General features: G+C 35.0%; 1 protein-coding gene across 2 annotated transcripts; it reads left to right on the plus strand.

Annotated features, from left to right (window-relative positions):
* Nucleotides 1–1,639: 1,639 nt before the first annotated feature.
* Nucleotides 1,640–6,567, plus strand: cart4 (cocaine- and amphetamine-regulated transcript 4). Of its 2 annotated transcripts, none has more exons than XM_047384351.1 (4): nucleotides 1,640–1,779; nucleotides 1,876–2,028; nucleotides 4,908–4,991; nucleotides 5,744–6,567. In XM_047384351.1, the coding sequence occupies exons 2-4, from the start codon at nucleotides 1,897–1,899 to the stop codon at nucleotides 5,849–5,851; spliced, it is 324 nt and encodes a 107-aa protein (XP_047240307.1). In that variant the 5' UTR covers nucleotides 1,640–1,779; nucleotides 1,876–1,896; the 3' UTR covers nucleotides 5,852–6,567. The 2 variants fall into 2 exon arrangements, with proteins under 2 accessions (XP_047240307.1, XP_047240306.1); XM_047384350.1 differs by having other exon boundaries at nucleotides 1,647–1,779; nucleotides 1,862–2,028.
* The last annotated feature ends 3,563 nt before the right edge of the window (nucleotides 6,568–10,130 follow it).

The following is a 10,130-nucleotide window of genomic DNA, read 5'->3' on the forward strand; positions in this document are numbered from 1 at the left end:
CTCTTTGTTTCCAGGTATTAGACCGAGCCCTCAGAGAGGCTCCCTGTATGTGTACTACTGCTTTTTATTCCTGTTTTTTTATTGTCACTGGTGATTACACTAATAAAACTTTAATATACTGCAACATATATCTGTTTTTAATTATGACCTAAAAACATTTACTGTTAAAAAATGGCTTAATAATGCAGTTTAAATCTGGTGAAATGAGAGGTAAAATGACAAAATATAAAAATATAACTAGAGAAGACTGAAGGACCAAAGCAACAGCAGAGGCACATGATGACCAAAGGTCGAGAAAATAAGACATAATTCTACTCACCGTAGACAGAACATTATCTGAAAGAGACAAAAAATTACCAAAAGAGGCTCAGCTCAATCATAGAACACAAGCAACACAAATAAAAACTGATAATAATTAATTAATAATTAGGAGAAAATAACGATGCAGTCCCAATGAGGCCACCGAGAAACCAAATAAGAATATGCTGTAAAAAGGTTTCTCTCTAAGGAAACCCAGCCGAAAACCTTGTGTGACTGACCCTCCTCCTGAACAGTGCACAGTTGATTGCTTCGATGCATTACCTTTACAACAGTTCCCAACACCAATCATGCATGTGGTAACAGTGGAAAGAAAAACTCCCTTTTACCAGGAAGAAAGTTCCTCATAAACCTTTAATATATCAGTTTAATGTCATGGTTGTTAAGTATATCAGTCAGCCATAAAGATAAATAGGCGCAGGAATGCTTGAATCTAATATATAATTGGATCTATTTCGATATTATTTACAGATTATTTGTTATTTATATTGCACCATATTTCAGTTGTTTATGGCTGCGATCCCTGTTTGAGTCAGTTGACTGAAACTTAAAATATGACTCAGTACCAAATACAATAACCCAGAGCCACAATTTGATTATAATAAACCACCAGTTGACTGAGGGTGTGCCAGGAAAAACTCTTTACTGTCTTACTGTCAAAAACGTAAGCAAGTTGGGTTTCTAAAAGCTACTAGGACTGCAACTGTAACTGAATACATTGTTCAGATGAGACTAACGTTGAATTTATCAGCAACAAACGAAAAAGCAGCTCGTGCCTACTGTTGAGCACGGTGAGGAAACTACGATGCTGTCGGCCTGTTTTCTCTCTCAAAGTCCCTGGAAAGCTTGTTAAGAATTAGAGAGAGTCAAATAAATATCTGGTGGCCTAAACCAGTAAACTGAAAATGGGTCTACTCATCATATAAACACAGAAATGGTGCAATGGATGACCTCTGTGTTTTTATACTTGGAGCAACTTTATGTTATTGTGCCCAGCAGCAATCAACAGACAGCTTTTTTAGCCTTTGTGTGAAAAATACAGATGAAGTTTGGCTCACTCTGCTCCTCTCACCTAGTTCTTGTCATCAGCTGTGAGGTCCCCACTGACCTCTGACCTCCATATATATATATATATCGAACCAAACTGTTTAATAATAACCTAGAAAAGCCACATACCATCAATCACAGGACAACAGGGCCACGCTTTATCTGATGAGCTGAATACATGAATAATTTGAGTGAGGAGCATTACAGCAGAAGGAGGAGGAGCAGGAGGAAGAGGAGCCGGTATAAATAAAGGAGCGGGAGAAGCTGGAGCTTACGAGGAAGAAGGTGAAGAGCAAGAAGAAGCAGAAAACTTGAAGACAGAAAGATCTTATAAGTATCGCAGATCTGAAATCAGACACCACAAACAAAAGAAAGAGAATATATTTCTCAGCAGTTTTGAATTATTTACTTAAAGTAAGTCTATGCCTTAATTAGAGGTTTGGAAATATGAGGCCTTCGGTATCAGTTTAATGTGTGGGTTTTCATTTCATTTCAGTTCTTTGTTTTAAGTATTCTAACAGGTCTTTGGAGATGGAGAGCCTAAGAGCAGTCGTCTACCTGTCCATCTTCTTGTCAGTGATGACATACGTTTGTCAGGGTGAAAGGTCGACTGAGAATCAGCTGCCGTCTGCACCGGACGAGCCGACCTTTGGGCTTGAACTGGTGAGTTTTCCTTCTCAGACTGGAGCTCTGGTTCTGATATGGAAAGAGGTTTTATGCTGTTTGTGAACATTTGCACAAAAGTTGGCTGAAGTTGTTTTGACAGAAAAAGTCTAGTCTCTTATGGCAAAGCATTTTTAAGTAAATAAGGTTGGTTTGAAATTGCATGTCAAATTTTGTGCAAAATGTGCATAAATGTAGTATTTATAAATACTGTCAGGTTGATTTGGAGTAAGATTTTGGTAAAATTATTTTATATTATTTATCTTTAACTATTAAAAAACACATAATATAATTTATGTTCAAGGCCAAACTACCTGAATGATAGTTAGACCAATTCAAGGTGGAATTTGACATAACAGAATATAAGATTAACAAATCAGAATATAAATTAGAAATAAAAATGTCTTTGAGGTTATAGTGAAGCTTAGGTCAAAGAGGTGGTCAAATAATAAATAAGCAAATATTTAAAATAATCAAAACATGTTCAAACAGTAAATCTAATTTTTTTGCCAAAATGCAATAGAGTCATGTGCTGAAAACATAACATAATTCAAATAGAAAAAACTCAAGTAGAATGAAGGAATTGTAATGACTTAACCGTCTAAAAAACATAATACACCAGTACTCAATGTGGAGGTTTAGCTGTATGAAGTAAAATTAAAACAATTTCATGAAGGTTTAACTTAAAAGATTCTTATTATCAACTGTTACATGTACAATTTATAATAAACAACAGAGGAAATGTAAAATTGTAGGTTTTTTTAAAATCATATTGAAAATATATATTAAATTAAAAAAAAACAGATCTAAATGGGAACAAAAGTTATTAATTTCAAGTGATTTGATAAAATGGTGAAACAGTGAGTTTAGATTAAATATCTGAATTGGGGAAAAAATGTAATATTTATAAAGAGTCAAATATAAATAAATGTTTGTATTACATTAATGACATAATTTGTAATAGGTAATAACTATTTCAATTGCAGTTTATTTCAGTCAATCAGGAGGCTTATAGTAAGATGTTATTAACATTTGTTATTAACATGTGTAAAAACATAATTAAAGTAACTTACTTTAAAATAGATCAGTTAAACTGAAGATCAGAGATTCAGGTCTAAGACTCAAAACAGATGCTTTATTATTAAATGTTTAAGCAAAGATTTACATGTATTTATTCTGATCATGTCAAGATCAGTAAATGTCATTAAAAGGTCATGGTGGTGTGATTGAATGAGGCAGGTAAAACTAAGAAATCCTGAGACAAAAACAAAATCCTATTACTATTTAAGCTGGACCACCGCAGTCACCATCAACAGAATATAAAATAAGTGATAGAAGAAAATCTGAATATATCAAACAAGTATTTTTTGAGGTCAGTTAATTAAGGCCTTGTCATTAGATTTTTTTTTTTTAATTGGTGAAGTAAAACCTAATACCTATTTCTATTTATTTTTAACATGTCTCAAATATAATGTTTGTAACATTTATCTGTGCAAAAGGTTTCAGTAACATACATAATACCCTATCAGACTCAAAGCATAAAAATTAAGGCAATATAAAAATATTAAAAATGCAGGAATATAGCTTTACAATCAGGTGCTTAGGTCCTTTTTTCAGATTATCTATTTAAATCCTAACTCATGGAAAATGCAGTCTGTGGATAAAAACAATTATCAATCTAGGGGGCCTTCTCTCTATCAATAAATTGGGTTTTTAAAGAATTACAAAATCAAAAGTGAATTCCTGTGATAAAGTGGTGATACAGCGAGTTTCACCATTCTTATTTAATTACCGCATAAAATGCTAGATTTACTGTTTATTTCTAAAAATGTTGTCAGTTAAATAAAAAAACTCAAAGCAAATGTAGCAAATGAAAGTAGCCCAGTTTAGATTTACTCTTGCAGCGTATGTAGTAGCCTTTACAACCAACCATTTACTCAAACTAAACAGTTGGCTTGTTAGAAATGACTCTAAACTAATAACCAGTTGAAGCAAGAAGCTGTTAGCTTGTTAGGTGTTAACATTGTATCGAGCTAACTGCCAACTCAAGCAGCACAGAGTCAGTCATTAGTTGGGGTTAGCATTTGGGTTCAAAGAAGTTAAGCTTAACTAAACTGTCAGTTCTAGCTATCAATTGTTGTAACTGGATAGTAGTTATAATTTTACCAAGTAAGTTTCCAGTTAGTTTGTCAGCAGGTAGTTTAAGGTAACTACCAACTCCAGCTCTCAAGAACTGAAAATTAGCTATTTAGCAGTTGACTAAACCTACTAACTCTTGTAGTTTGTCACTTTATATGCAGGTGTTTGAGTACAGTTTTTGTGTTAGCTTCCTAATAACTGTGCAACATTGAAAAAAATAAAAAAATAAAAAAATAAAATTTATATATATATATATATATATATATATATATATATATATATATATATATATAATTTATTTTTTTTTCTTCTTCTAATAGTCTTCAACAATGTATTTCTATCCATCAATTACTCTAAATGCCAGCCTTAGCAGAACCTTTGTCTTGTCTGGTGTCCGACAAATATTGCGTGGTTGGTCAAAGATTTGAGCGTGGTTATTAATCTGAAGTTTGCTGCAGGAAGAGGGCCCAATGAGGACTTACTGTGAGTTTCTTATGAAGTATGAAATGTATCAGCTAGAAGGAATTTTGTTCTTGTTCTTGCCACCTTAAGTTAATTGGTTTGTGTCCAGTCCTCAAGAAAACACTTTCTATTTTAAATATGGCACACGTTTTAGGTGTTAACTGAGCTCCCCATATTTGATCAGAACACATAAGACACATGTCAGTTGCAGATGTGAACAAGGTCTATTTGTGTCACTGACATCAAGTTTGTGTCATTTTGTGCAATTGCGTGAGCAGGCTGAAGCTCTGCAGGGTCTCCTGGATGAAGCTGACAGCAGAGTTGGTCTCTCTGTGGAGAAAAAGGCCAGCGTCATCCCAAGGGTGAGAATATGACTGATAGCTTTCAAAACTGATATGGCAACAAACCTGTCACCCCAATATTATTAGTAGTAGTAGTATTAAGTACAATCTCTACTTTATTTTTCCACTATGCTTTTTTTTTAATTGGAAATCTCTGCAACTGTTATTTTCTGGATGAAAAGTTAGGAAACCTCATAAAAAAAGGCTGGATTCAAATCCAGATACCTATGTCAATAAAAAAGGAGATAAATATGATTTTAATTGTCACAATATAGTAAAAATCCCCAGAAGCATCAAAACATTATACATCACCCAACAGGTTTGACTATTTTTCCAAAAAGTGGCATTCTCCCTGTGGTTTTACTGCTACAGTAACTTTGTGACTCAGTTTAGAGTTCTTAGGTGGTCATTATCAGAGTAAATCCCATGCGTGATCTTACCCCATTCATTCTTCTTTGCAACGTCTGCAATCTGTTTGCACCAAGCACTCACACGTAGGAAATAATTGTGGTAAATCTTTGCTTTAAGGAATGCAGTACAGTAGGGATCAATAATATGACAGTTTAGTTTTAAAAACACAAACAAATTCAAGAGTAAACCTGAGAAAGGTTCTGATCAGGTCAAAACAAGGCAAAATCTCTGATTCTAAGGCATTTTCAGCGTTTTTTTTATATTTTCTTACATTTCTTATTAAAAAGAGATTCCAATGAGATGTTATTTTTCATGATACAGATGTAACCCTATTTGACTAAATCTGATATGTGTCTTCTTAGTGTGACGTGGGCGAGCGCTGTGCGATGAAACACGGACCTCGGATCGGTCGGCTCTGTGACTGTCTGAGAGGAACGGCCTGCAACACCTTCTTCCTGCGTTGCTACTGAACATTCAGACTCATTGTTACTTCTATCCTCGTGAGGAGGTAAAATCCAAATGTCAACCTATTATCTGGTCTGTAATGTTAAACAGACCTAGTTAACTGTCCTCACAAAGATAGAAGTATGCACTGACACACACTCTTAGATTTGTCTCTGTGTGTTTGTTCTTTGTTTTGAAGTTTCTGTGTCTGTAATTCAGATTGATTCACTTTTGTTAATAAAGATTCTTCATAAAGCTCCACGACTCCAATGATTTTATGATTTTCATTCCACATCTTAGATTATTTATTCACCTTCACGGACTGTTGAAACATCAAATCATGGTCAGATAAACTTAAAAATGTGTCTTTAACACCCATACATGTGGACTATTGTATTTATGCTTGAAGCACAGCTGTAGACCACCTTAAACCTTTAATTCATTTTTCAAGTTGTTAAGTCTTTCTCTATTTGTTGCAAATTATTTTAAAAGAATTTGAATTGTAATGTTTATTTAGGAGAATACTGTATGTTGCCTGTTATATGAAGTTATTTGAAACAGATGAATGCTATAAAAGGGAAATGTTGGTATGTGCTATTAGTAAAAATCATTTGAGAGTAGAACCAGAGTATGGAACAAATGTTCTAGTTATATGTATGTTTTTGTCTGTGATTCTTCATCTTTTTGCAATTAAATAAATGGTGGTGTACCACAAAGCTCAGTAAAAAGACTTCTGCTTTTCTCAACTGTCTTGTTTTTGTGTCATCCAACATATATAAATGTAAGTTAAATTTACATGCAGATTAAGCTTTGTTAGATGGTTATTTACCAGTGTTAGGTATTAATATAAGAACAGGGTGAATGCATTCCTTGTTTAAACCTTTTGATCAAATCTGAAAACGAGATTCACCTTTTGCTGAATTTAAAGCTTTTAAATTAAAAAAATCTAATTAAAGTGGACACCACATGCAAACCACAAGCCATGTTTTGAATTTGGTGTTGACCGGTGTTGTTCTGGGTGTTAACTAATCAAAACAAGCTATTCCATTCCTCCTTATTGCCACATGAGGAATTTATTTCCTAATGACAGCACTTTGTGTGGCAGCTCTGAGTAATGTAAATAGTTTAATAGAGTGACAGTTATGTTTTTTACACCATGTTAACATCCATTTTAATGTCCAAAGTCAAAATTGGATTGAAAAAAACAAACAAATCGGGGTTGATCACAACTTTCACGCTGGGGACATTGAACTCATGCATCAATACAATAAACAATGGCCACCCATGTAGTAATAGCAAAGTCTCCATCTCAAATGTACACTTCAATAACCAATATTTATATGTGAATTTTTCCAGTGGGGAGATGTTTTCCTACGGCAGTAGCTTGGAGACCTTACAGATTGGTGGCCTACCCAGGGATTTAAGGTCCAGGGGTTCTTTACCGAGCCTAGTTGGCCAATAACAATAAATGAATAGTAAATGGCCTACACTTGTATAGCGTTTTATCATGTTGCTTTACACTACATACATTCACACACTGACAATGGTAAGGTACATTGGAGTCACAGCTGCCATGTGGTAGACTGACACCCTCAGCAGGAGGGTGAAGTATCAACAAGTGAGACAGAAAGTACTGGGGTTTGAACCGTCAACCCACCAGTTACAGGACAAGCCTCTACCACAGTCACCATCATTGCTCCTGATAAGGAGCCAAAGTAGCAAATTACCTCTACTTCGGACATTGTGATTTCTGTCCTTGATCTGTGCAGCATAGTTACTCTGTTTTCTTTGACTCCAAACACCAATGTCACTATTATATTTTATATAGCGGGTAAAATAAGTAATTAACATATCACCAATTTTCTCCAAGTACACTAAATATATATAATATCAGATGGTTTTGCGCAACTGCATGTAAAGTTTGCTGACAACATTTATACAAGCCTATATGAAATGCTGAGAGAAAATAGTCTGCTCAGATGAAACCAGAGTTAAACTCTTTTGGATGCCATAATGGAAGTCAAAAGGTACTGGACATCACCCCCGAAAACACCATACTACCAGCATAGTTGGAAGTGTGGGGCTGTTTTTCAACATACTCCACTAGCAGATCTCATATAACTGAATGAAGGAAGAGTAGAAAAGCATAACATTGTTGATAAAAATCTACTCTTGTTCGTCACACTGATGAAGATGACAGGGTGGATGACTCCCAAGCATACAGCTAGACTTTATGTGGAAGTGTAGGCCAAAATCACACCTGATCAATGCATGCAATTAGTCTCTTTACACATGAGATGTCTTGAAGATGTCACCACCAACAAATGCTTTTGTATAAAGTAGCCTATTAAATAAATTTAATTCCAGTTTATTACACTTAATTAATTGGCAGGTATGGGTTAATTTCTTGGCATCTGTGAACTGGGTGCGTTGTTACCAACATTTGGCGAGAATTTTATGTAATTTGCACCTCTAGAAACATATTTGGTTAAAATCTCGGTTTGGCGTTGAATACTTATTTTAGGTGCTGTATTAGCGGGCCGTGCAGTAGTTGTGTAAGAAACAGTAATACTGAATCGAAGCAGCTGAAAGTCTTAACTTTCTATGCAACTTTGTATGCATAATCAGTCCCTGTTTTCCTGTGGGGGTTTAACTGCAGTATTGTATTGGCTGTCAACAAATTTTTCAGAGGACTCTGTCATGCCACTGAAACTTCATAAGTCTGCCCACAGTTAGTTTTCTTACAACAACATCTCATTTGGCCCTAATATGTCATTTCACACTAATGCTGTACTGTAGTTTTTAGAAAAAAACTGATTTACACTCTCTCCTTCATTTAGCTCAGACACTGAGAAAAAAACAGTGACTTGACAATCAATCAGCTCTTCTATAAGACCCCTGGAAAGACTGATCAACCCAGAGACCTTGTACACTCAACAGTGGACACAAATCTCTCTGATTTACACACAACAGCACCAGCCACTACCTTCTTATCCACATTGTGTAACACTCAAAACACCAGCTGCAAAAATACCACCAAACCAAAACTGGCATTGTGATAATTCATGTGCCTACATTTTGGTCATGTCTTCAATTCATTCCATATTGATAATAGCCTGGGTTAAAAAGGTGAAATATTTACCTTTCATACTTGTATTTGTCTTAGATTATTTCATTTTTTTTTGTCCTCCTTAGGAGCAGTAAACGTGAAGACAGAGGAATAAAAACAGGTCACAAGAATAGAGGTTTACAGGTGTGGGACACAAGAACTTGATTAGGAATAAATGGGAAAATAAGCACAAGGCTACGTGAAGCATAGCTAAAGTAAGTGACAATAACAATCTGGCAAAGAACAGAGGTCCAAGCCAGTTTTAAGTGTAACAGCTGGAATCAGGGGGTGGGTTCTGAAGCACAACCATCCCATCAATTCAGCTGAGAAAATGAAGACAAAATGGGAGAAATTTGACGTTTCTGTAAGAAAAAAATGGTTTTTTTTTTGTACTGCCTCTTTAGGTAGATTAACTATTGTGCTTAAAGAATCAGACTATAATAGTGTTGACCTGCCCAGGATGGTCTTTTGGAAATAAAATGCTGCACAGCCCAAATGAGATGTTTTGCAATTTTCGTCTCTGAGCACATTGTCGTTTTTTTGATTTCTCAGTCTGATGAGAACATCCTGCGTAGATGTCATCATTCTCTGAAAATGCTCACCTCCAGCTGTGTTTCCATTACCCGTATCATCCAGTCTGAGTAAGCCGGTTCTTATTAAGAGAACCTTTAATATGTCGTTCAGACAGGCGTAGCTTTATCAACCAGAATCAGGAACAGGATGGCATTTAGCTTCCAGCTTCCAGTTCTCAGAGATAAGATGCAGTAATTACTGGATCCAACACCGAGCCTGGAGGTTGAGCAACAAAAAGAAGAAGGCTTATACGGACACACACAAAAAATGCCTTAAAAATGTTTTCATACCCCTTAAGTATTTTCAGATTTTGTCATGTTACCACCAGAAACTTCAATGTATTTTATTGATTTTTATGTGGCTGAACAACGCAAAGTAGTCTATGATTTTAGAAATAATTTATAGTTTTTTTAAAAGGAAAATAATCAGAAAAGAGTGTCATGCATTTGTTTCAACTCCCCTGAATCAAGACTTTGTTTAGCCCCCTTTACTGCATTTCTTTAAGGATATGTTTTTTACCAGCTTTGCACACCAAGAGACAAAAACATTTTCAGATAAATTTTTGTAAAGTAGCTTTAGCTCAGTCAGATTAAATAGGGAACGTTTCCTGACATCAATTATCA

The sequence above is a fragment of the Girardinichthys multiradiatus genome, chromosome 13, assembly GCF_021462225.1.
Source record: "Girardinichthys multiradiatus isolate DD_20200921_A chromosome 13, DD_fGirMul_XY1, whole genome shotgun sequence".
Classification (NCBI taxonomy): Eukaryota; Metazoa; Chordata; class Actinopteri; order Cyprinodontiformes; family Goodeidae; genus Girardinichthys; species Girardinichthys multiradiatus.

Excerpts from the sequence above, each read along its gene's own strand:
- cart4 (XM_047384351.1), top strand. The coding sequence starts at position 1,897 with ATGGAGAGCCTAAGAGCAGTCGTCTACCTGTCCATCTTCTTGTCAGTG. Across the intron at positions 2,029-4,907 it reads CGACCTTTGGGCTTGAACTG|GCTGAAGCTCTGCAGGGTCT; the intron begins GTGAGTTTTCCT and ends TTGCGTGAGCAG. Across the intron at positions 4,992-5,743 it reads AGGCCAGCGTCATCCCAAGG|TGTGACGTGGGCGAGCGCTG; the intron begins GTGAGAATATGA and ends GTGTCTTCTTAG.